This window comes from Salvia hispanica, chromosome 1 (genome assembly GCF_029641045.1).
Source record: "Salvia hispanica isolate PSC_SH4W2 chromosome 1, Shi_PSC_v1, whole genome shotgun sequence".
In the NCBI taxonomy this organism is placed as follows: domain Eukaryota; kingdom Viridiplantae; phylum Streptophyta; class Magnoliopsida; order Lamiales; family Lamiaceae; genus Salvia; species Salvia hispanica.
The window spans coordinates 14,063,575-14,090,778 of record NC_142692.1 but is presented as its reverse complement, the minus strand read 5'-3'; the positions used below and the strand labels follow the sequence as shown (position 1 = coordinate 14,090,778).

At 36.8% G+C, this 27,204-nt stretch overlaps 2 protein-coding genes and 1 pseudogene across 4 annotated transcripts; all 3 read left to right on the top strand.

Moving 5' to 3' along the window:
• Positions 1-2,946: 2,946 nt before the first annotated feature.
• On the top strand, positions 2,947-4,563 carry EP3 (homolog of carrot EP3-3 chitinase). Its single transcript, XM_048121632.2, has 2 exons — positions 2,947-3,393; positions 3,985-4,563. Exons 1-2 carry the CDS (start codon positions 2,979-2,981, stop codon positions 4,392-4,394), a joined length of 825 nt encoding a protein of 274 aa, XP_047977589.1. The 5' UTR covers positions 2,947-2,978; the 3' UTR covers positions 4,395-4,563.
• A 3,909-nt stretch (positions 4,564-8,472) lies between these two features.
• Positions 8,473-11,112, top strand: LOC125221198 (aluminum-activated malate transporter 2-like; annotated as a pseudogene).
• A 9,943-nt stretch (positions 11,113-21,055) lies between these two features.
• Positions 21,056-24,940, top strand: LOC125221199 (putative cyclic nucleotide-gated ion channel 14). Of its 3 annotated transcripts, none has more exons than XM_089062636.1 (7): positions 21,056-21,265; positions 21,359-21,896; positions 22,386-22,598; positions 22,702-23,003; positions 23,150-23,261; positions 23,403-23,639; positions 23,737-24,940. In XM_089062636.1, the coding sequence occupies exons 1-7, from the start codon at positions 21,237-21,239 to the stop codon at positions 24,463-24,465; spliced, it is 2,160 nt and encodes a 719-aa protein (XP_088918762.1). In that variant the 5' UTR covers positions 21,056-21,236; the 3' UTR covers positions 24,466-24,940. The 3 variants fall into 3 exon arrangements, with proteins under 3 accessions (XP_088918762.1, XP_088918764.1, XP_088918763.1); XM_089062638.1 differs by lacking the exon at positions 21,359-21,896 and adding an exon at positions 21,897-22,052 and having other exon boundaries at positions 21,057-21,265; XM_089062637.1 differs by having other exon boundaries at positions 21,057-21,265; positions 21,764-21,896.
• Positions 24,941-27,204: the final 2,264 nt, after the last annotated feature.

The window sequence follows — 27,204 nt, the reverse complement described above, 5'->3', positions numbered from 1 at the left end:
TCGCCGCCATTGTAGGCTGGCGATCGGCTAGCGCAATTTTTTTTAATTAAATTTTTGAAACACTATATATACGCGATTTTCACATCATTTTCATTCGCACCACTTGTTTTGACGTGTTTTCTCTCTTTCTTAATTTATGTACAAGAGCAATAACGCAAAATGAGTAACGCGGGTCGTAGTAGTGGTAGTAGTGATGAGGAGTACGAACGGCAAATGGACGAAGCATTGGAGGCCTATACGGAGGGTGAGATAGATCGGCTGCTACAAAGGGCTATGCAGCCAGCGGTACCTCGACCTCCACCCGTTGTCCACCGCCGAGCAGTGATTACTCGGGATCACGTAGCTGCACATCAGCGGCTATATGACGACTACTTCGCAGAGCAGCCGCGGTTTAACGCCAACATGTTCAGGCGGCGTTTTAGGATGCGCATGGAGCTGTTTATGCGTATCGTCGACGCTTTGGAGCGTCGATATAAGTGCTTCCGCTTCAGGCACGATGCGGCTGGCAGACCCAACCACACCCCTATTCAAAAGTGCACTGCGGCAATCAGGCAGTTGGCATACGGAGGCGCGACAGACATGTGGGACGAGTACCTCCACATCGGTGAGACGTCTGCCCTGAAGTGTCTGAAGCATTTCTGTGAGGGTGTCATTGAAATATTCAAGGACCAGTATCTTCGAAGCCCTACCACGACAGACTGTCAGGATCTGATGCAGATGCACGGGGAGAAGCATGGGTTCCCGGGGATGTTAGGCAGCATAGATTGTATGCATTGGGAGTGGAAGAACTGTCCCGCTGCCTGGAAGGGGTTCTACACCACCGGCTAAAAGGGAAAGAATCCCACGATGATCCTCGAGGCTGTAGCTGATTATCGACTGTGGATTTGGCACGCGTATTTTGGGGTAGCCGGGTTGAACAACGACCTCAACGTCCTCAACTCGTCGCCCCTTTTCAACGAGCAGTGCCAGGGCGTCGGTCCGGCCATCAGTTTTGTCGCCAACGGCAACCGACATGATATGGGCTACTACTTGGCGGATGGGATATACCCTAGGTGGGCCGTCTTTGTGAAGACAATCAGATGCGCAAATGAGGACAGGAAGACCTACTTTGCGGAAAGGCAGGAGTCGGCGCGCAAGGACGTGGAGCGCGTATTTGGTGGGCTCCAGGCTCTATGTGCGGCAATTAGGGGTCCAACGCGTTTGTGGCATGTCGACTACATTGCTTCTATAATGTACGCCTGTATTATCATGCACAACATGATAGTCGAAGATGAAGGTGTACAACTGACTAATTGGGCCAATGACGATGAAGTCGGTCCAAGCCACGACATGGCCACCCCCAACATACGAAGAGGGGTACCTCACGATGAAGTCGACCGCCTCCAGGCACATGCCGACATGCGCCAAGTGGATGCGCATATACAACTCCAAAAGGATTTAATTGAAGAGTTGTGGGCGCGGAGGACTGCACGGCGATAGTTTTTTTGGTTTTATGTATTTTTTTTAATTAATGTAATTTTTTTATTTTAATGAAATTAATGAATTTTTCTGTATATGTGTCGTATGTTTAATTCCACATTTTGTGTTTAATTCTGTAAATTTATTAGTTGTTTATTAATAGTGTTGATGCTGTGGCTAGCCTATTGCTTGTCCAGTTGCTTGTCCTGATGATGTGGCAGGAGGAATTTTAGTGCTGAATGATGTGGCAGGAGAAATAGGCTAGCCTATAGTTGCCTTATTTACCATTGTGGATGCTCTTACGAACGTATTTCCTTAGCTACTCAAATAATAGAATATTAAACTATTTAGAAATCATTTTTAGTGTTCGTTAACGCCAAAAGTCAATTGGATTAGTTGTATTAGTCAACAATTGACTTTTGCCAATAATCTAGTGGTTTGAATTGTATTATTACGTCTGACTTTATATAAAATTTAGTCAGCTTTTGAGTTTTGAGGATAAGTAATTATAAACTTTGTTCTAGATTATATTTCAGAATTTTCTAAAATCGTGGCTATATATTGTAACAAATGACTATTTGTTTTAACTTTTAAGTAAACTTCTGTCTCTGGCAACTTTCCAGCTATATACTATATTTTTATTATATGTTCTGTTTCACACACAAAAAGAAGCAATTTTAAGTAAATAATGATAAAGATTTAAGAAACCACGCAAATACACTCTACATTTTAAAATTATAAAATGAAAAAATAAAAGGAAAATGATAGGGTATGAAATCGGGAAAAGTCAAAGGTCTACTTTTCAATATTTGAGCAAGTCAATATTTGTTCGTTGTGAATCTTGTGATTAATAATTATCATTGAAATTCATCTAATGGTATATTTAATAGTGAGATTATGCATTTAATTTATACTTACAAGTTAAAACTGACTTAAACTTCACTTTCTTGAATTTCCTCATAAAAATAAAGGAGAAAAATGCCCACATCCGACACGGATATTTACGATATTTTTGGATAATTTTTCCTTTCCCAATCGATTAGTAGGCTAACTGATTTGAATTTCGGACTTTGTTCCAATTTCCATTTTTATAAGTAATTTATAGCTGGTTAACTAACAAATCAACTTGGTTATTAAATTATTCGACCGATTAATTAGTTTTAGCAGTAACGTTTATCATCAGATGCAAAGAAGAAAATATACTTGTGTTTTTCAAAACTTCAAACTCGAAAAAATTTGAAACTCTTGTCAAAGTTTTTATCTACGTTCACAACTTTTTCACCCAATATATACAGTAGTACATGATTAGTCAACTAAAATCCGGGTCGGTTTGGATCGAGCTGGACCGGGCCGCGGCCACGAAGGTTCTCTCGACGAAGTCATAAGTCGTCCACTCACATATTCTATTATTGCAAATGCGATTTCCATTGAGCCGCCTTTTCCCTTTCAAACTGTCCCATTGCTATAAATACCCAACTCTTCTGTAGTTGTATACTACAGGATTAAAAAAAAGCTCAAAAATGGGTCGTCTCCTAATCCAAGGAAGATCTCTCCTCTCAGCAATAGTACTCCTGGGCCTGGCTGCGGTGAAGCAAGCCTCGGCCCAAAACTGCGGGTGCGCGGCTGACTTATGCTGCAGCCAGTGGGGGTACTGCGGAACCGGGGACGACTACTGCGGCCGCGGCTGTCAGTCAGGGCCGTGCAACGCCCCGCCCAGCAGCAACGGCGTCTCGGTGGCGGACATCGTGACCGACGCCTTCTTCAGCGGCATCGCTGATCAGGCAGCCAGCTCCTGCGCCGGCAAGGGCTTCTACACCCGCAGCGCCTTCCTCGACGCGCTCGCCTCATACCCGGGGTTCGGCACCGTGGGGTCCACCGACGACTCCAGGAGGGAGATCGCGGCCTTCTTCGCCCATGTCACGCATGAAACCGGACGTAAGTTATTTAATTAACTAATCTTTACATAAAATATTAGTACTAATTTATAATCAAAATATACCAAACACTAAAACAAAGTCATACTATTATAAATTTAGTATTTATGAGTGGTCCTAAATTCCTAATTTAGTGGCTTTCAATTTGTTCATGTGTTTGATCTACGACCATCGATTTCCTTTTACTTTAATATTTTCGAATTCTTATTTTGATACACTAGTACCATTAATTCCATGTCGTGCCCATCAGAAATATCACCTTTCTTATGTGCAAGAATCCCAAATAGTGAAATAATGGATTAAGATTCGATAATTTTGGTCCATTTAAACTTTATTTCACAGTAGTTCATTTGGGTTGATTTTCAAATTTATTTACTTATAGTGATAGTTGATTATTTTCAATTAAGTATAGACATTAGTACTCTTGTCTCAATAAAATGAAACATAAGACTTAATCAGACCCAATTCTAGACATCGCTATTTAGAAATTGAAGTTAGCGTTCCTTTAAAAAATATTTTTCATTTGTACAGTTTTATAAATTAAAATAACGTATCGTACGGAGTATCTCATATATTATTATCATTTTTACAGACATGTGTTACATCGAAGAGATCGACGGTCCTTCTAAAGACTACTGCGACGAGACGAACACGCAATACCCGTGTAACCCTAGCAAGGGCTACTACGGGCGAGGTCCGATCCAATTGTCCTGGAATTTCAACTACGGCCCGGCCGGCAATAGCATTGGGTTTGATGGTATCAACAATCCCGAGGCGGTGGCGACGGACCGAGTCATTTCCTTTCGGACCGCTCTATGGTATTGGATGAACAATTGTCATGACCTGATTAACAGCCAAGGTTTTGGAGCCACAATTAGAGCCATTAACGGCCAACTTGAATGTGATGGAGGGAATGCTGCCACCGTCACTGCCCGTGTAGGGTATTATACTGATTATTGCAACCAACTTCAGGTCGATCCAGGCACCAATCTCAGATGTTAATTTTATGGATTGTTTTTTAAAATATATAATCATTTTCTCTAAATAATGTTTAATTCTGTATCATGTTGCATAACTCTATCAAGTTTATGTGCTAAATAATTTAGATATACTATGTTGATGGGGAGATGATCCACTTTTGTTTATCTAAATATATTTTTATTGAGTGATATTTTGCTACTCACTTAATTATTTGTGATGAAAGATTATATTATAGGGGTTTTCTTCGGTCTCTTAATTACATACACTTTTCAATTCCACTAAACACATGCACGTATAAATATTTTTGACTTAATACATTTCTTATCTGAAATAGAATCATGCACGACAGACTCGAACCTAATGTTTTTTATAGGATATTGGCCCCTAATATCACGGAACTTTTAAAAAGTTGGTGTTTTTCCACGAATTTTTAATTTGACAAATAATATTACAAACTTTTATCCGAATTTGTTATTTTACACAAAATGAAAAAATTCTGACAAATAATTCGTAGGAAAAAACTTATTCACAATTAAATGCTGTAATTGAACACAATCTTTGTTGTATGGACTCGAAAAACCCCGAGCATAATGTATGTAACCCAATTCTTAATCTATATAATCCACTCATAATCTTCCGTCTCTCAAAAACACCCAAATAGTGAAAAATAGAGGCGAAAACTCAAGAAAAAGCTTCTACAGGGTTAAACGTAATTAAAACTAGATTAGCCAAAGAAACTTGTCATTTTTCATTTTTGTGGACAGAAGTAAACTAATAGCACCCATTGTAAAAAAGTGAAGTAATCGAAAATAAAATTTGGTAATAAGGTAATCATATGTAAATTAATATGTTATACACATTAATAAGATAGTGCTAGCTGAAAATGAACACAATCCTCGCTATGTGTACGTGTCCATTTCTATAAAATCCCTCAATCCCCAATCTTCCAAGTTCCAAACCAATAAAAACACCCAAATATTTACTGAAAAATAAAAACACCAAAATATTCAGTGAAAATTGAGGCGGAAACTCAAGAAAAATCATTTTTAAAGTCGGATCTAGACCTGCCCACAGTTCATGAACCGGCGGTTTCGGTTCGGAACCACCGGTTCCGGTTTTGGGAAATATGGAACCGGAACCGAACCGTTAGGCTATTTCACTGTTTCGGTTTCGGTTCGAAAACCGGCGGTTTTAGTTTCGGTTCCGAACCACCGGTTTTTAGACGGTTCGTAGCGGTTTAGGTTCGTTTCGCGGTTTTTTTCCTCTCTTTTTTTGCCATGTAGTTTGAAATTATAAAATAAATTGGAACAAGAAAATGAATAGTTTAAATTGAAGTAAGACGAGTAAGGTGAAAATTATATCAAATTTACAATTTACATATACAAATTACAATGTGATAAAAATTACAAACAAATGACAATGTGATAAAATATAGAGTGAGTGAACTACAAAAATGGTCCCTGGACTATGGGTTTATCTCGCCCATAGTCCCTGGACTTTAAAAATATCGTCAGTAGTCCCTGGACTAAGGGTTTATCTCGAAATTGGTCCTTTTGGCTTTTTTGGTACGAAAATGCCCTTCTGAGGGGTTTTGGGGGGTTTGGGCAATTTGGTCTTTTTACACTTTTAACATTTTAAATATGATATTATTTCAGTTATGTACCAAATTTGATATTATTTCAAAATTATCATTCTTCTTCCCTTTTGTCATCGTTCACTTTGTTTCTTTATTACAAAATTTTAAATTTTAATTTTTAAATATCAATAAATTTTTTTAATTACAAAAATTATTAAAAAAAATTAATAGTCATAATCAATATTTGAAAGTGTATAATATTTAATCAATATGACAACGACTTAGTTTTAATCAATATTTAATAGCTTTAATCATAAATATATCATATAACACGATTTATTTTGAAATAAATATGCATCTAATGTAAGAGTAATATAATTTTTGTTTATTAATTTGAAAACAATCAAAATTTACTAGTAATTTTCAACAAAAATACTCCTATATAAAATTTTTAGTCAACTTCATAATATTCAATCACAAGCAATTATAACAACCGAACGAAGGCTAAATAGAATAGCTTTTATTTTTCCATCATGATTAATATTATTTGTGTGTACTTCTTCAATTCAGCTGAATATTATATTAAATAACAAAAATTAATAGTTTTAATCAATATTTATAGTGTCCATGAATTAATAGTTTAATTAAAAATTTTATTGATACTTAAAAATCAAAATTTAAAATTTAATTTTATAAAATTAAATATAATATTGAAATAAAAAAAACAAAGTGAAGGATGACAAAATGGAAGAAGAGTGAAAATTTTGAAATAATATCAAATTTAGTACATAACTGAAATAATATCAAATTTAAAATGTTAAAAGTGTAAAAAGACCAAATTGCCCAAAACCCTCAAAACCCCTCAAAAGGGCATTTTTGTACCAAAAAAAGTCAAAAGGACCAATTTCGAGATAAACCCTTAGTCCAGGGACTACTGGCGATATTTTTAAAGTCTAGGGACTATGGGCGAGATAAACCCATAGTCCAGGGACCATTTTTGAAGTTCACTCTAAAATATACAAACAAATTACAATGTGATAAAATTTACAAACAAATGACAATGTGATAAAATATACAAACAAATTACAATGTGATATAATTTACAAACAAATTACAATATGATATAATTTACAAGTGTCGCACTCGTCTAAAAGTAACCAAAAAAAATATGAAATGCGGGAAAAAGGAAAAAATTGAAAAAGGCTTAAGCTCAACTTAAACTTTCAAAATTAGACTTTTCAAATTTAAGTTGAGTTGCATACGCATCCACAATTTTGATAGTAATATAAGTATAACAAACAATACATAAATAAAAGTAGCACTAGCACTTGAATTCTCAAAATGTAAACACAATTGCAAAAATGAGAAATACTATGAGGCAAAGAGAGAATTGAGAGATTGAAAAGAGAAATTCTTGTTAACACAAGAATGGGATGAAAGTAAGTGAGAATAGAGTGAAGGGAAATGAAGGGAAATGGGATCCAATTTAAATTTAAAATCAACATTTAAAAATAAAATAAAATAAAATAAAAAATAGTGTTTTGTGCAATTAATCTTGAGGAGTGCAACCATCATCACCCACCGCCAAGTCCAACCACTCAATTTCGAAGACTGCATGTTCATTAACCAAGCGTTAATTATATTATTAGCATATAACGGTCTAATTATGGGATTGGGTTAACCATCAAATATGTGTCACCATTAGAAAAAAGTTATTTAAACATTAACGTTGAACTATTAACATAATCAAACATTTTAGTAATATAAAAACTATATATATAAATTATGTATGCATTGATGTTGAACTATTTACATTGATGTTTCTAGACATAATTAACCATATATCTTCTTACTCCTTGTTATAGCATAATTCCAGTTCTGTAATAATTATATGTTTTAATAAAATATTGAAAGTAACAATTTTATATAACAATTTATGTCTAAATAATTTCTATTGTTCTCCAGTGAATCGTATGAAAATAAATATTGAAAGTAACAATCTTACGTTTCTCGCCTATTCATTGCTTATTCCCAATCCATCCCCTCATCAATTTCGAATACCTAAACCAAATGTTAATAATAGTATTATCATATTATGCTATGTGCCTATGTCCATATTCATTAATCAATTTTGGAAACTGCATATGAGAATATTCATACGTAAAAAACTGTGCTCATTTAATTTATAGTATTAATAAATCATGTGTGATTGCATTAACTAGAGTAATTGAATTTAATTAATCTTGATTAACTAAATCATATTTCATTCTTAATTTTGGTCGAAATCAAATCAATATTACTTCATAAATATTTGAGATTTTGTGTGAATTTGTTAAAATGCTAATCCTAAGATTTTTAGATGTGAATTTTAAAATTTTAGCTTAATTAGTTATTAGATTCAAAATTAGAATAATTTTATCACATGGAATCGTGAAACCGCCGGTTAACCGGCAGTTCGGAACCATCCAGAACCGGCGGTTCGGTCGCGATTTCGGTTCGAAAATTTAGAACCTGAACCGAACCATGGTTCTAAAATTTACGGTTTTGGTTCGGAATCGTAACCAGCGGTTCGATAAACCTTGGGCAGGTCTAGTCGGATCAGCGATATCTGCGATTTCTCTTCTCTTCTACTTCGACCTCTTCTTCGCTGGGTTCGGCGTTAAAGCAATGTGGGTCGTCATCACCGTCGTCGTCGGCGGCGGCTTCGTCTTCGAATTCTGCGCCGGTAAGAATCTTCTCCAACATTCACTTTCTTCGACAACCTAGGTTTGATTGATAAATTTTCAGGAGCAACACTGGAAAAAGGCATGAGCAAAGCAATTGCGACCTTGCTAGGCGGAGCTCTAGGTATGGCGGCGCACATTGTGGCCAATCTGACGTCGGACAAAGTGGAGGTCGTTTTGATCTTCCTGTCTATTGGGGTAATAGGTAAGTACATTCAGATAATCATCGTGCAATTGGAAAAAAGGGTGTAATAACTGTTTGAAATTTGCAGCTGCTGTGGTAACTTTTTGTCGATTTTCCCCAAATTTAGGGCGTGGTACGATTATGGGTTTCTGGTGTTCATCTTGACGTTCTCTCTGATGTCGGTGTCTGGCTACCGCGCTCTGGTCGTCTTCGACATGGCGGCGCACAGGCGGCTGACTGCCATCTTGATCGGAGGATGGGTAGCCATTTTGATCTGCATATTCTTGCTCCCCATTTGGGCTACCAAAGATCTTCACAGATACACCGCTGCCAACATCGAGAAAATTGGGTGTTTCTTGGAATGTATGTTCATTTTACAATCTTGGTTTTCTGTTGAGAGAATTTGAGTTTGATCCAAGTATTTGATGTGATCATTTAATTTTGTTTCGAAACCGTGCTGATCTCCAAAGGCATCAAAGACTCATTGGTGAGTAAGATTAGATGAGGTAATAATTTTTCCGTACCTTAGAGAATTTGAGAATGAGACGAGTTATAATGTGAAATTGGTATATGAGAAAGATAGAAAGAAAAAATGGTTGGAGTATTGTTAAAAGCTAATGAGGCTCACCTTATTAGAAAGAAATATTTACAAAAAATGGAGTGTAGACTAATTTTGGAGGACATACCAAAATAACAAAATTGGATTATATTTTTTAGGGATGAAGGAAGTATATTTGATTAAGTTCGACTTAGTTCTAATTGTTGGGGATTCTGTGATTACAAGATAAGATTAGCCGGTCGTAATACAACTCAAAAGAAGGAATACAGAAATGATAACTAAAACAAAACTACAAATGAAAAATTGAAACTATAAACCGTAGAAAAGGAAATAGCCGAGTCGAGGAGGCCTTTTTCCGCAAGACGAGATACGCTTCGGTAGTGCTCTCAGATTGGCGTGTCGTTCTCAAAGATAAAACGGCTTACGTCTCTGATGAAGCAACACCGCAATCAACAGAGCTCTGGCGAACTGGATGGAAGAGGGGGCAAAGCTTCGACAGAAGAACAATGCACAAAAGGGAGAGAGAGCTTATGAATGCAGAGAATGCTTTGAGTGTAGAGATTTCAAGTATGTCTTGGTGTGTAGAATGCAAGAGTGTACATGGCTATTTATAGGCCATGGGAGGATGTGGAGTCAAACATGCCACTAAGGCTAATTTGTAACGGTCGGCGGTTACAAACGTTACAGACGTTACAAACGTCAATCATGGAGAATGAACCTAGACGGGTGTATCTAGACACCTCTCACGTTAGTTGTTCATTCCAGAAATGTATCTGGACAACCCGATCAATGTGCATGCATTCTACGAAGCTTTCTCCGTATGCTCAATTGCCACATTGTTTTATATACGTGTCCAAAATTAATTAATTATTTAATTAATTAATTAATTATATATCACCATATATCGTGACATTCTTTGATATATTATTTCTCACTCACCGGGAATCGGTCTAGAGAAAGTGAATATACCATAATCATCTACTCAGAGCATAGATCGATTATAAATTAATTAATTTTATCAAAATTAAATATTTTTTCACTTGAACGATCCGTCAAATTGCATTGACCGGACCACGATTCCAACACTAATTGTATTTATTCAACTCTACTTTGGTTCTGATTGTATTTATCGCTCGTTTTAGGTCAATTTTGCATGGTGGGAGAGGCACGACATGTTCCGGTACCGACACTCATGGGACCAGTACCTCAAGATCGGGTCTGCAACCTGTGAATGTGCATGCAAGATTGACACACTCAATATATACCTCAACTCGGATGCGCGGACGCCATTAGAGCCTCGTACAAAGATCCAAGCCTTTTGCACCAAGATTAGCTCTGAATGCAGTTTAGCTCTCATAGATGTCGCAATCGGGCTTCGGACAATAACTTGCCCTTTGTCTAGCAAGAAACACATTATGGACGCCAAAGCTGCGACCAAGACACTCAATGCCCTACTCAACACTGAGCCTTGGCACAAAACTGAATTCCTCGACGTAATCCCAGTGGTGTTAGTGGCCTCACTACTGATCGAGATTGTCACTTGCACGGTAAAGATAGCTGACTTTGTTGAGGTGCTAGTGTCGAAGGTGAAGTTCAAGAAGCCCAACCCAGAGATGAACAGGCAGGCTAGCCGAGAAAAGGTGAAGAGGATCTCAAGTATTGAAGCATCACATAGTGTCAACATTGTGTTTGAGTGATTAATTAGTACTCTTACCTATTAGCTATGTGATGGAAAATATAAGCATGAATCATAGTTCACTATGCAAGTACGTTATAGCAAAAATGTATGTGAGGAGGATATTGGTTGAGGTTTAGGGAGGGACTGTGAATTTTTTGGATCTCCTTTTGCTCACTTTAGTACAACAATCTTTGTTGTGATGATATTATGCATTAATTAGCGGTAAAGTACACAGAAATTTGAACATAATATTATATATTAATAGTTTCTTTTATATTGTATATAAAATAATATTCCATATGGAGATATTTCTTTTCTTTCTGGCACGTAGATTTAAGGAAAGTTGTGCTAAATGAGTTAAGTAAATGAAAAATAAAGTAGAAAATGAAAAGAAATAGAGAGATAAAGAGAATATAAAATAACATAGAGTAAAGTAAAAAAGTAGGGGTGTCAAAACGGGTATCTGCACCTGATTTTGCAGGTCCCTGAACCCAAAAGTTTGATTTGTTTCACACCTGCATCAGACCCGCAAGGCATTTCGGGTATCTGAATACCCACATCAAATACCCGAACCTGCAGCTGCGGGTACCCGCACCCTCTGTGACCATGTGAAATTAATTGGGCAACCACCGAAGTTTATAAAGTTTGTGGTCATCTATTCTTTACTAATCAACGATGTGGGATAGAGTTTTTTCAATATAAATATACAAATAGACAAACCTACTAGAATCATTCCAAAATGAACAAAGCGAAGCCAATATGATGGGCTATTTTTTATGTTTACAGTTCCAAAATGAAGAAGTAGAACCTGAGCTATTTTTTATGTTTAGAGAAAAGATTAGACGTTACAGATCCTTTCTTTGAAGAATTTCTCTCTCCATGGTGTTAACTGAAAAAATATACTCTTTATTCCTCCATAGTTCCAATTGGAGTTCTCATGCTTCTGTAGTTATATAATAATAATAATAGTAGTAATAATAATAATTAATAATTTTTGTAATGGCACATATTTTTTCTACACCTTCAAAAGTCTCCTTCTCCACCCATCATGTATTGATGTTTATTATTTATCCCACATCGGTAGTGGAATAGATGGTGGTTTTAGTTCGTAAAATATAAATGTTAGGGTGAGTGATGGAATTCATATCATGTGAAACTTTGGAGGAATGAGTATATGAGTATATGAGTATATATTAGAATATTATTATGAACTCTATACCTACCATTAGTTTTAAGTTTCAATCGGGTAATTGTTTATAATCGGGTTTACCCGATACCCAATTTTAGATAATTTTAGTTTTAATACTCGATCCAAAACCTGACTCCCGTGTTTTTGGTAACAGGTACATAATACCCGGCGGGTATTTGGTCAGGTTATGAGTTACCCGATACTCGGTACCCGTTTCGACACTCCTATTTTATAGTACAACTAGTACTATTTTGATTTCTAATTAAGTCAATATTGGCTATTGGGCCTTTCTCAATTTAATTTAACTCTTTTTCTCCTACATATATAGATAGGCACATATATTTATTTTATTTATTTCGGCACATATATTTAAAATGTAGAGCCCATTTAGATGAACTAAAAGAAAGCATGTTGCAACCTGAGAATAAGATGCAAGAATATATGACCTTCTTAGTAATTATATATGTGATTGATAATTATTCAAAGATTGGAAACAAAGTAGTGTAACATGTTTGGTTCTCAACGTTGATACCATCAAATTTATCTAGATATTACAATAGAGTTACCTAGAATGATGTAGTAAAAATATCTAAATATTTATAATAGAAATATTTAAATTTTATAATAAAATTACTTTAGATTTTTATATTTAAAAATCTAAATATATAAAATAAGAATATCCTAGAATAGAAAACAAGATCTTTAAGTATATGTTGTTAACATTTGATAAAGTTCACATGTTGAGAAATACTGTTTATAAATTTGTTCTCTTAAAATATTTGTTACGAATCAATTAAATTGGTCATTCAATAAATTTGTTAAGCAAACTAAATTATTGATGTTATGTATACACTTTGTACATGCTTTTAGTCTTTTTAGATTTTCTATGATTTTTTTTATAGTAATTTCCAATAAAGTAAGGAAACTCGGTCGCCATAAAACATTCACTACAGTGAAGATTTTGTGCAACCACCTAAAGCATTTGGACTATGAGAATGCATTGTGTTACTACAAAAAAGATGATTTTTAAAGTAGAACATTACATGTAGGACTTAGATAGTGGAAAATTTCTCTCGCAGTATATTTCACAAATGAAAAAAAGGCAAAGTCAGAGATTATACCACTTTCTATGGCTGCATGCCTGGGCCTCCGCACAAAAGGAACTTGATCTATAGTGCAACGTTGCAAATGCAACACGAGGTGCAGTGGTTTGAGGTACATAATGTATTATTTGTACATAACGGAAACAAAACAAATAGATAACTTATACTATAATCTTGTGTTTATATGATTTGCCTATCCAAGCACCAGACTTTCCATAACAAGAGTGAGCATATGGATGTTAAACTTCATTTTGTGAGAGATGAAGTAAGCAAAGGGGAAGTGGAGGTGAGAAAGATAGGGACAAAGCACAATCCTGCGGATGCTTTGACAAAGGCCTTGCCAACTGCCAAGTTTGCCTATTGCTTGGAGTAGGTGAAGGTGCAGAGGAAGTAAGGAGCTGGTAATGGAGACAGTGAAGGTTGATTTGAAGATGTTGGAACCAAGGTGGAGATTTATGAGGAATGTGGTTCGCAAATATTCAAATGGTGATTTGGGCCGTTTGGAAACAAGTCATGTTGGCTGACTAATAAAAGGAATAAGTTGTTGGGCAGTTAATTGGTTGAGCCCATTACTTTATAACTCAATATGTGAGTAAGGGAGAAACATAACAGATACATACCCTCATTCAATCTTTCTCTACTCTCGGTATTCTCAAGAAAAAGAAGAAGCAGGGTTTGAGTGGATTTTGAGATATTAGATTCAGGAGCTGAGATTTGTAAAGGTGTTAACTACAGCTGTTTTGGTTAGTCCTCATTAGTTCAATTGCGTTTTTGAGCTAGATGTTGGAATCTATGCCGGTCAATGGACTTTGACCAATTATAAATTTCAACGAGGCATTTAATTTTGTGAAATTAAATAATATAGTTTCGATCTACGTTCGGAGTAGATGACCGTGGTATATTCATTTTCTCAAATCCGATTCCCGGTGAGTAAGAAATAATGGATTAAAGTTGTGCAAAATTGCAAACTTAATGAACTATGAGAGAAACTTAAGGAATAATTAAGAGAGTTAATTATCCCACATTGGAAGTTACAACCTTATTAAACTAGTATTTAATAAGAATGATTATTACATGTAATAATTATAGTGGACTAAGATGGGTTGTAAGAGCCCACACGCGCGCGCCGCCCACCCCGCCGCGAGCCCGAGCCCGAGCCCGTGCTCGTGCCCTTGCCCCTGTCCTTGTCCTTGGATCTTGGATCTTGGCAATTGGTCTTTGGGTGGTCTTTGGGCCTGTTCGTGGGGTTGGTACTTGGGCTTGGCCCAAGGCTAGTGGGTCGTCAGTATGACGCGGTAAGCCAACGTGGCTGACACGTGACAATCCACATCATGATCGAATCTAGAAGCTTCTAGATTCAGCCTCTCAACTCTGTAACGCTTTGTAACCGACGACCGTTATGGTCTAGCATTTATGACAGCCATCATGGCTGTAGAACCCCTACAGTGGACCGAGCCTGTAAATAGGCTAGCCATTCCATGCATTCTACACACCAAAAAAATACTAGAAAGCATTCTGCGTCATAAGCTCTCTCCCTCTCTGCATTGTTCTTCGGTCGAAGCTTTGTCCTCTCCTCCATCCAGTTCGCCGGAGCTCTGTTGATAGCGGTGCTGCTTCACCAGAGACGCAGCCGTTTTATCTTTGGGGACGAAACGCCAATCCGAAGAGCACTACCGGGGCGTATCTCGTCTTGCGGAAAGAGGCCTCCTCGACTCGGCTATTTCCTTTTCCTACGGTTTATAGTTTCGATTTCCGTTTGTAATTTTCGTTTCATTTCTTTTCTGTATTCCTTCTTGGGTTGTATTACGCCCGGTTATCTCTTGTAATTCCTAAATACCCACACTAGATAGATTGAGGATTATTGTAGTGTTACTTGTGAAAGATCTTCATCTTGTATTGTTCCTCCATAGAATACATTGTAGCTTGAGTTTCCCGTGGACGCAGGATTCATCTGAACCATGTATATGTTTGTGTGCTTTACATTTCTTGCATCTTGATTATTGTTGTTCCATCCGATTGATTTACACGTGGAATGACAGTAGCCAAATCGATCCCACGCTGCTCAACAGCCCGACTTTCAGCAGCCGCAACAGCCCAATTATGTTAGCCCGGAGTCATACAGACACCCGCAAACAAACCAATTCGGCTATCACCCGTGTTAGCCGCTTCCCAATCAACCACCTGATCCCCTGGATTGGAAGCAACCATACCAGCCCTACACCCAGCGTGATTTACACGAGTGCTCAGAATTTGATCACCTGCTGCCACCACCGCCACGATACATACCGGATTTGGAACCGAAACTATCGATGGTTGCCTTGGTTTCACAGCTTGAGCGCCTAACCGCATATGTCGAGCAATTGTACAATTGATCATTTACTTAATCGAGATAAAATTGGGGAGGAAGAGGTATTGTTAAACATTGAAGAGGAGGATGGGATTGTAAAAACTTATAATCTAACCAACTTCGAGTGTGTCAAGGAAGCAGAGTTGGTCGACGACATGTTTGTAATTCATCATTTTCTTGAATACTTGAAAGAAGATGTTACAATAGTAAACATTCCTACATATGCTCTTGCTCGGTTCTACAGTGACAATATTTTTCCTCGGTTCAAAGAAAAACAGATAATGGCCTGGATTACTTTTGTTTATCGACTTGGGTATGATACTGTTCCTCAAGATACCCATATGTTAAGGTGCAGAGTGAATTGTAATATTTTGAAGTTTCTTCCTGAAACTGAAAATATGTTTGATTTAAATCGGTTGGGCAATTCTAAGTATTTCCTGGTTCTTCAATTATGGGTTGAGGAAGGCATGGTGGATCTTTCTTTATGTGATTTTGTGGGAACTGGAATGGAGATAGTTCTGATGGTTATATACAGATTTAACGATTGGCCTCGGGGCTTCTCGTATGCCTTCCATCTTTGGGCAGGGTCTCTTCAGAAACAAATGGATAGACTTTGCCCTCTCAAACCCGGTGAGATAGAGATCATGCGTCGTGCTGTGGGCTATCCTAAAGACACACGAATATACGTGGCTTCTGGGCATGTCTATACTTTGTATGAACACTCATTTATGTTTACGTTTGTTGATCTTTATGTTAAGGTGACTGCACTGCACTCTAATCCCTCACGGGAAGTATTCAATGCCAAGAGACCGCCATTAACTGTGAAAGAAACGGAAGATGATGAGACGAGAGAGAGGGAAACGGTCGAGGTAAAAGAGTCGATCTGGACCATGAAGGATAAGTCTATGCAGGTGTGTGTTGAAGGAGATGAAACCCCACCTCAGAATTTTGAGTTTAGCCCGGTTTGCAGTGGTTACACTTTGATTCCAATTGAATTGGTTGACCCAATAGCGGAGGATTATCTTGGAGATGAGGTAAGCTCAAGGATCAAGGGCAAGTTGGATATGGAAAAGGCTTATGATCGGATGCAATGGCCTTTTCTTCTCAATGTTTTGAAAAGGATGGGTTTCTCTGACAAGTGGATACAACTTATTGACCATTGTATATCGCCTTGCTGGTTTTCTGTGTTGATTAATGGATGCCCAGCAGGTTTTTTTAAGTCGACTCGGGGTCTAAGACAAGGTGACCCTATTTCCCCTACTCTGTTCATTCTTGCGGCAGAATATTTGTCAAAGTTGTTGGATCAACTCATTCTTGGAAAGAAAGAAATGATGTATCGCACGGCTAGGTACACCATGGGGGTCTCGCACTTAGCTTATGCAGATGACATTATTGTCTTCTCACAGGCACAGAGTTCTGCTGTGTTGAGCATCTCGGATTGTCTTGAGCATTACATGAATGTGTCGGGACAGAAAGTAAATGTGGGGAAAAGCTGCTTCTTCCTTGATGAGAGGCATAACACATGGGCAACGGAGATTAGTGAGGTCAGTGGGTTCAAGCAGGGGTTCCTTCCTTTTGTTTATCTTGGAGTTCCTATATACCGTGGCCCAAAACGGACAAATCTGTTTCTGTTCATCCGGGACAGGATATCGAAAAGGATTCATAGCTGGAGCCATCGACATTTATCTTTTGGAGGTCGTCTAATTTTGATCAAAAGTGTTCTTGGAGCCATTCCAATACATATCTTTCAAGCTCTGGAACCGACGAAAGGGGCCTTGAAACAAATTGAACAAGTTTTGGCAAGATATCTTTGGGGTTCTTGTTATTCTACAAACAAAACCCATTGGATTAAATGGGAAAGGGTGTGCCTGCCATGTGGGGAGGGAGACTTGGGTATCCGTCGTCTAAAAGAGGTTGTGGAAGCGTTTAGCCTTAAGATGTGGTGGAGATTCCGGGAGCAGGACTCTCTGTGGGCCCGGTACATGTTTCAGAAATTTTGCTCTATCTCCTTCCCTCTTGTATTATCTCGGTCTAACAGGTTCAGCCTGATGTGGAGGCGCATGTTTAAGGCTGGGTTGAAGTATAAAGAATGTTTTGGGTGGGTTCTTGGAGAAGGTATCATCAGCTTCTGGTATGACACATGGCTTTTAGATGTACCCTTAGCTAGCTTATATGGTCCTCAATCGACCCCCTTTCCGCAGAGGGTGTGTGATTTCTGGATAGAGGATGAATGGGATAAAGAGGAGCTTTGGTGTGTATTTGTGGAGCAAGGAATCCCTTTGGAGGTGATTGAAAAGATTCTACTGATACCTTTTGACAGAGGGGAAAGAGATAGAGCGAGATGGAGGCCATCTCCTAATGGAAACTTCTCAGTTTCCTCAGCTTGGGAGGTTGTAAGGCACAGGGCAGAGAAGAGGACAATATACGATTTTATCTGGGGAAAATGTATTGGGACTTCGATATCCTTTTTCTTATGGAGGCATCTGGCTAATAGAGTACCGGTTGATACAAAATTGCAATGGAGGGGAATATCACTAGCTTCAAAATGTAAATGATGCAGTAAACCAAACATTGAAACTAGACTACATTTGTTTGTAAATGGTGAGGCTGCAAGGGGGATTTGGAGCCATTTTGCTCGATGGTTTCCACAGGTTCCGCCTTTTATGGAAGATGGGGGAAATATTGATTTAAGTCTTAGATGGTGGCAAAGGCATTTAAATTTGGGTTCTAGACAACATATCTGTGTGATGATCCCACGCCTTATATGTTGGTTTATCTAGACTGAGAGAAATGATTGTATTCACTGGGAAAAAGTCTTCGAGGTGGAAAATATTATCAAAAGGATCATACGATATTTCAGGAACTTGGTCTTGGCTCGGTTGTTGGGGCCGGAACAGTGGAAGGGGAGTTGTCCAAAGGTGGACTTTATGACATGCTCGTCGTCTGCTCCAAGAACAAGGAAAGTAGGGAGAGTGCAGTGGAGACCTCCAGATGTCTCATGGATTAAAGTTAATATTGATGGAGCATTCGTACCAGACTATCAGAATGCTGGAGGAGGGGGAGTTGTGCGAGATCATAATGGTGAGATTCTGGCTGCTTTTGCAGCAACTTTGGAGGCTGGGTCGGGGCTGGAAGCAGAGGTCTTGGCTGTCCTTAAGGGCTTGATACTGGCCAAACAATATGGTGACCATATCTGGATTGAATCAGATTCTGAGACGGTGGTTAGATGGATTTCAACGGGGTAGCTGGGTGCGGCGGTTGTTTGTCATAGTTTGGCAAGGATTAGAGGGGAGTTGAGAGGTGTTTCATGGCGAATGACTCACATTTTCAGGGAATGCAATAAGGCTGCGGATCTCTTGGCGAAGATTGGTAGTAAAGCAACGACAAGTGTGGTTTTCTCGAGGGACTCGGCACCCTCATTGGTGAAAGCCTTGTGTAGATTGGACCAACTAGGCCTCCCTAATTTTAGGTTTTGAGGTTCTCTTGTTTTTGCTTTCTTTGTTTGTTGGCAGATTGTAAGTTTGTTGGCAGATTGTCCACTTTTGGGATAGTCTATATGTAAACTCTTTTTTGATGATATATATGGGATGAGGGTCCTACTTAACCCTCCACCGTGAAGGTGTTTGATTAAAAAAAAAAAGAGAAGGATCAAGGGCAAGTTGATGATAGAGAGTCATTGGGTTTGGGGAGAGAAAAAATGGACTGATGCATTCTTGCATTCCTTGACGTTGATGAGGAACCCACAGACTCGATGCTTGAGAATGACACTCATGTGTATCATGCGAAGGGGATACCTCAATGTTCTTCATTGGTTTGTGGTTTCCACCTTGAGGATCAATGGAATGATTTTCAATTTGGGGGTACAAAAAATAATTACAACGACTTAATATTTTAAAATGTGACTAATCTTTTGTGTTTTCTTTGTTATGTTTTTTCAATTATTCAGTTTATTTAAATAAAATCTTTTTCTTTATTTTTTTTTTATCAAAAAACTTAATTTAAAATAAAAATAAATTCTTTTATAGTACCACAAAAATTATACATTTGAATACAAGTATCCATGTTTTGTTATTTAGCAATATATTTCTTCTATATAGATATGAATAAAATGAGGAGGTTAGTTTTATAAATATGGAGTACTTTATAATACTTATTTTAATTTAGTATTTATATTGAGATTTTTTTAAACTATAAAAATATATACTTTATATTAGTCATATGAGTATGTATTAAAAGATATTTAATGAATATTAAATTAAATATGAAAGAATACAAAATTAAATTAAAAGAGCAAGTTAGTGGTTAAACTCATAAATATTTGTTAAAAACAAAATAATAAAAAAAACTTAAATATGAATTGAGTATCAAAATAGTATTAAATTAGAGGCGATATAGATTAAAAGAAAGTTAATTTGGAGAAGAGAAAGTTAAAGTAAATATGAAGAGGATGAATGGTTCCCGATATGGATTCTGTCAAGATAAGACTACATATACTATTAAACCACACAATTTTGGGTACGGTTGTACCCCCTTGTTCCTATGTGTATACGCCCCTGTTGAGGATAAGGTGAATTTTAATCAGGGGGAGTTGATACGAGTATATTTGCTGAATATTCTCATATCTCTATTATTTCATATATTATTGATTTAGCATCTTTCTCATTTCTTGATCACTAAGTTAGGTTATTAGGAAGTATGAGTCTTTGTTATTTTTGAATCATTCATTGAAGAAATACAATTATCTTTTATTGTATTTTTACTTTTCTGCATTTTACTTTTCTCAGTCTTTGTTTATCGGTTGCTCGACGGAATTCCTTAGCGAACGGACCGCTTTTATCCGGTGATGTCTCGCTATCATTCTCCGATATGAGTTTACTCGTATCAGAAAGCTTTTGAGTTTTGATTACCAACAATGTTGAAGAGTAAAAACCTTCGAAATCTATTTTATACTTGCGCAATTGAATAAAAGAGTTGGAGAGAGAACTAGAAAAGTTTTAAATACAAAGAAATATGATTCGTAAATTTGAATCGAGAAGTGCAATAAAAATGATTGATTTACACAAAGAAGATCAAATTAAACTCAAACATTTTTAGAAGATTTTAGTTAATTAATATATATTTCACTATCGAAACATACTAATTCGGCTTATTATATCATGCCTAACTGTTTAACTGATTGATCTAAATGAAAAGATAAGGAAATACTATCAAATAAGTTAAAGATATCCAACTGTTTTCATTAGACTCATTTATTCTTACAGCTAGCAGACGAATTAGTGGTAGTAGTCAACCATAATAAAAGTTTCCACCTCATCCACAAAAAGACATTTCGGATTTTTTGTGTCTCCATTTTTTCCACACTGATTCTTCCATAGAATTTTAAATAAAGACAGTTGCCAATTCTGCCACAGTCATTATGAATCAAGAACGGTTTTTTCTGTGTATAGCTTTTGTTTGCAGAGATTCAGTTCAAGATTGCTGCAGTGGAATTTGACATTGCTATAATGGATTTCAAGGAGGAGAAACTAGTTAGGTAGGGTTTTCTCCCTGTATGATTTTCTGCACCACATTGTTTGTGTTTTGTGTCAATTTGAATCAGGGGCTAAATGTTAAGTCCCATTTCTAGGATTCACAGTGAAGAAAAAAGGAATCTTGAAGTTTTCTTGGAGAAAAATGGGGCTGAAAACCTAGATAAGCCACTCCCATTGTTAAAGAACTCAGCCCATTTATGGAAATGTGAAGACAAGATTCCTAAATTTGGTAGGGCTAAGGTTTATCCAGAAGGGTCAAAACCAGACAAGAAAGCAATTCTTGATCCTGGGAGTGAAATTGTGTTAAAATGGAACAGAGTTTTTTTGTTTTCTTGCATAATGGCTCTGTTTGTGGATCCCTTGTTTTTCTACATGCCTTCTGTGCTAAGTCAAGACAATTCTTCATGTATGCATACAGACCTGAATTTGGGGATCATAGTGACATGTTTTAGGACAGTGGCAGATGCATTTTATCTCTTACATGTGATTATGAAGTTTAGGATTTCTTATGTATCTCCAAGCTCAAGGGTTTTTGGCAAAGGTGAACTTGTTATGGACCGCAATAAGATAGCCGTTAGGTACTTGAAGTCGGAATTCCTCATTGATTTCATTGCAGCATTGCCTCTTCCTCAGGTTAGTCAAATTTGCTTCAATTGGGAGTCCTTTGCAAAGTTAAGGCCATTTCTGTTTAGCATGTTTGTGTAGAGATTTAGTTTAGAGAAATGAGGCGATCTATGGTATGAATGGTGAAATTTGGTGGTGCTGTTGGAAAAATCTTCAATGAACTTTGTAAGCTTGAGTAATTTTGTTGAATTTGCTTTTATTAATAGTCCTTTGAAAAGTTAAGGCCATTACTGTTTTACCTGTTTATGTAGAGATTCAGGGTAGGAAACGAGATGATCTATGAAACAAATGGTGAAATTAGGCAGTATTTGAAATATCTTGAATGAACTATTAAGGGCTTGAGTAATTTGTTGAAGAAAAGATGCCCAATTAGGGAGGCTTGAGTAGTTTTCTCTCGAACAATATTCAAGAAAATTATCCTAATCCTGTCTGATTCTTGCTTTATGTCTTGATTCTCTATGGCAGAATTAACTAAGTATTTGCTTCTCATTTATTCAGATAGTCATATGGTCCATATTACCAGCAATCAGAAGCTCGCATGCTGATCATACAAACAATGCCCTTGTGCTTATTGTTTTGCTGCAATACATCCCCCGGTTGTATCTCATCTTCCCGTTGAGTTCTGAGATCATCAAAGCTAATGGACTCGTCACAAAGACAGCATGGGCAGGAGCTGCTTACAATCTGGTGCTCTACATGTTAGCAAGCCATGTATGTCTAATTTCTCTTGGAGTTGCACTCTATGTTTTCGCTGAAAAATTTTCGTTTTGTTTCATTCTTTTTGGGGGCAAAATGTTTACCATTTGTTTTGTAGGTGTTAGGGGCTTCCTGGTACTTGCTGTCGATTGAGAGACACGCAACGTGTTTAAAATCTGCTTGCAGGGATGAGTTCAACGGCATTGGCTGCTCACTCCCTTTTCTCGATTGTGGCACTTTGACCCATAATGACAGAGGAAGATGGGTAAACAGCACACAGGTGTTCAAGAAATGCAATCCTGATGACACCACCTATTTTAAGTATGGAATATTTGGAAACGCCATTGCAAACAGCGTTGTGTCGTCTGGATTTCGAGAGAAGTACTTCTACTGTTTATGGTGGGGTTTGCAAAACTTAAGGTATGATTCCAAACTTCTTCACTTTTGAGAATATGAGGTTATCATCATTTGTAACAATGCATTAGTTGTTTACATTTTTCTCAGCTGAAAGTGAAATGTTTAAAATGGGGTGATTCCTTATTACGATTCTCTGTTTCACTATACAGTTCCTATGGCCAGACGTTGTCTACAAGCACGTTTATTGGAGAGACTATGTTCGCCATACTCATCGCCATCTTGGGGCTTGTTCTATTTGCTCATTTGATTGGAAATATGCAGGTTATTCAGATTTTCGTTTGATACGAACTCTCACTTTTGAAAGCTTACAAACTATGATCAGGAAAAAGAAGCACGTAACGTAAGCATAATTCTCTCTGATTTTGATGTTTCTCTATTCATTTATTTATTTCTTAATGCCAGACCTATCTGCAATCTATGACTGTGAGGCTTGAGGAGTGGAGGCTCAGGCGTCGAGACACTGAGGAATGGATGAGGCATCGCCAACTCCCGGAGGCTCTCCAACAGCGTGTGAGACGTTTTATACAGTACAAATGGCTTACCACAAGAGGAGTTGATGAAGAATCGATCCTCCATGCCTTGCCAATAGATCTCCGTCGTGATATTAAGCGCCACCTCTGTCTAGACCTTGTTCGTCGTGTAAGACCTCCCACAATATTTTCCACCAATAAATTCATAAGCTCGATGTTCCTTGTGGAGTTTCACTAAGATGAATACACATAATTTCGATATTCAGGTCCCGTTTTTCTCCCAAATGGACGATCAGCTTCTTGATGCCATCTGTGAGCGTCTCGTCTCATCCTTGAGCACCCAAGGCACCTACATTGTCCGCGAGGGAGATCCCGTCTCGGAGATGCTCTTCATCATTAGGGGGGTGCTGGAGAGCTCGACCACAAATGGAGGCCGGACAGGATTCTTCAACTCGACAACCTTGAGGCCGGGTGACTTCTGCGGCGAGGAGCTGCTCGCGTGGGCGCTGCTCCCTAGGTCCACCCTAAACTTCCCTTCCTCGACACGAACAGTGAGAGCACTCAATGAAGTGGAAGCATTCGTGCTGAGAGCAGAAGACCTTAAATTCGTTGCCAATCAGTTCAGACGTCTCCACAGTAAGAAACTGCAGCACACTTTTAGATACTACTCTCACCATTGGAGGACGTGGGCTGCCTGCTTCATTCAGGCTGCGTGGCGTCGCTGCAAGAAGAGAATGATGGCTAAAAACCTCAGCGTGAGTGAATCGTTCTGTTTCTCACACGACGTGCAGTCATCAGAAGAACATGATGGTGAAGAGGAAGATGTACAGGCGGCAGCAGCAGCAGATAATTCTTGTCAGGTGCAACAAAACCCTGCATCAAGGTTTGCAGCTAACACGAAGAGGGGAGCTCAGAAGGCCAACGATTTGGAAATGCATAAGCTGCAGAAGCCTGAAGAGCCGGATTTCTCAGCTGACGCTGATGTTGATGAGTGATGAGAACTCGACTCTTTAACCACACACGCTGTTTTTAGTCTGCGTGGGAGGTGATACAATACGATCGTCTTAGGTATTCTTATGAAGACTAGTATTTATAATTGTTGCATTGGCTTGAATATGAATGTGGGGGTGCTTAGGCTACTAGTTTTGCATAGGAAGTTCATTGTAGAGGTCGCTTTCAGGGCGTATGCTCCGTGTTTATGTTTCATCTCGTGTCTCAGTTGATGGTGCTTCGTCTTAGACGACTGGCAAGCTGGGCGTGGTAAAGTTTATATTCGAGGTTTGGAACTGTAATTTCCATGGAGATGGAACATAAACATAGAGAGAGTGTGACAGATACTAGTGAAATTTATAATTGTTGGATAGTAGTGTATGTGATTATTGTTATTGCAGCAATATGTTGATTCTTTACAGATATGTATCAATCACATGAAAAACTTGGAATTGGTTATGATATTGTTTTCTTTTGATATTATAGTTGTTTATGATATATAAAAAACAGTTATTTAAAAGATATATACTTGGTGAGCAATAGAATCAATTATTAAAAATAGAAATATTAAATGACACATTACATTCTTTATTTTTATTTGAAGTTTGTCCTTCCAGCTACAAACTTGTGCTAGATAATTTTGTAACTTCATTTTCGGTCCCCAGCATTTTTATGCGAGTTTTATTAGTATTAAAATAATATTGTAAGGTGTCCTTTAGTTGTTGTGACTGATTATCATATCATGAAATTCTCTGATTAAATATGCCTAAAAACATATTGAAAGGAATATTTTAAGATTTCAAATCATTAATATTAGTGGATAAGTGGAAAAATGAAATATATTGTATAGTTGGTGTTAATTAGTGTAATGAGTAGTTAAAGAAAGAGTTATTATTAATAGCAGTTATGATGATATTATTTCCATTTTTCCAACATTTCTTGCTCTTTTAACATTGTTTTTAACAACAATCGCTGTATTTATATCCAGTTTCAATCATTAATCGTTTTATTATTTGTTTCCCATTACTCATCTCTAAATCTATACTCTTAAAATGTAATAAGGAATATAATGTGATTCCTACGTTCATTCCATTTATTTATTTGGTATAATGGAATAGAATATTCATGTGAATAAATGTAGGAGAAAATAGAATGAAAATGCAGAAAAATTATTATTTTATAACTCTCTCCATTCTCTTATAACTTTCATTCAGTTACTATCTTACATTCATGTTGCAATTTGTTTCGATATGATATGTGAATGTTAAATTTTGCTTTAACTTTTCATATGATTTTGCCATAATATAACTAAAGCGATGGACTCGATCAGCATTGGCTTACATGTTTAGCACTACACTTGAGCTTTTATATTGACTCAAAAAGTTTTTAGTTTCATATGAATCATCATGTACTTATTATTGTTTTTTCTGCGAAGATAAATTATTTAATAAAACATGATTAAAGCTAAAAAAAAGTGCTCACTTTTAACAGTTCATTCTCTTTTCGCTTTTGTGATTTTTTGAGAGATTAAGTTAGTGTAAGATTTGATAAAATTGGATATTTTACGTAATAGAAATTAGGATCATAGACTAATTAAACATATTATTAATATATTAAAGGGTTGAAGTTTCTAATATACATGCGAAAAATTGCTCCACGCAATGCTGTTAGACTTTTCTTCATAACTAATCAAATGGATTATTGGATTATCCATAAATAGGGTCGTGCAATTGTTAAGAATATGTTCATGGAAAATTTTAAGAATATGTTTAAAAATTGATACTAGGTAGCTCGTTCAAAGGCATATATAGTCTGATTGATTGGTTAAAAGGTCATGAATTCAAAATTTCCCAACTCCCTGATAAGTATAAGTATCCGATAATATAATACATAAAAATAAGAGTGAACTAGTATAAAAATGGTACCTAAAAAATTGTGGTTTGCACTTTTTTGGATACCCGATGTAAGAAAAATCACATTTTAGGTATCTGAACCGAGGAAAATCACAAATTAAGTGTCTTTGTTGATCATTTTGTTTTGATGATTGTGATTTTCCCTGTTTTATGTATCTAAAATATAATTATTCCTATATCATTTATAAAAAAAAAGTATAAACTCTATTTTTTAGTACTACTTATTATTTTTGTAGTTCATTTTAATAATAAATAAAAAACTGATTTGATATAAGTACATTTTTTCTGCAAAATAATGTAGGTTTCATCTTAGAAAGCCTTGGTCGAATTTGAACACACAAACCTCTAATTATAAAATCGTCAAATTTTATTGGCGTTCCTAATATTATTTTACTACTTTGAAAAACAAAGGGATATTGGCATCTAATATCACGAAACTTTCAAAAAGTTGAGTTTTTCCCACGAACTTTAAAATTGGCAAATAATATCACGAACTTTACCCTGTGTTTGTTTTTTCCCACGAATGAAAAAATTCCCACAAATAATATTATGATACCGATTTTTTTCATAATTTCTCGACAACAATTTTGAAAGTTTCAAGTTTTTCAATTTTTAAAGATAGTTTTCCTTAAAGCACACCCTCCAAAATTGTTCTTCAATCTATTAAAATAACATGAATTTTTTCATTCGTGAGAAAAAACAAACACGGGATAAAATTCGTGATATTATTTGTCAATTTTAAAGTTCATGGGAAAAACCCAACTTTTTGAAAATTTCGTGATATTAGATGTCAATATCCCAAAAACAAAATAATACAATAAGACATAAAAT

Excerpts from the sequence above, each read along its gene's own strand:
- EP3 (XM_048121632.2), top strand. The coding sequence starts at position 2,979 with ATGGGTCGTCTCCTAATCCAAGGAAGATCTCTCCTCTCAGCAATAGTA. Across the intron at positions 3,394-3,984 it reads TGTCACGCATGAAACCGGAC|ACATGTGTTACATCGAAGAG; the intron begins GTAAGTTATTTA and ends TCATTTTTACAG.
- LOC125221199 (XM_089062636.1), top strand. The coding sequence starts at position 21,237 with ATGGATTTCAAGGAGGAGAAACTAGTTAG. Across the intron at positions 22,599-22,701 it reads TCTACATGTTAGCAAGCCAT|GTGTTAGGGGCTTCCTGGTA; the intron begins GTATGTCTAATT and ends TTTGTTTTGTAG. Across the intron at positions 23,262-23,402 it reads ATTTGATTGGAAATATGCAG|ACCTATCTGCAATCTATGAC; the intron begins GTTATTCAGATT and ends TCTTAATGCCAG.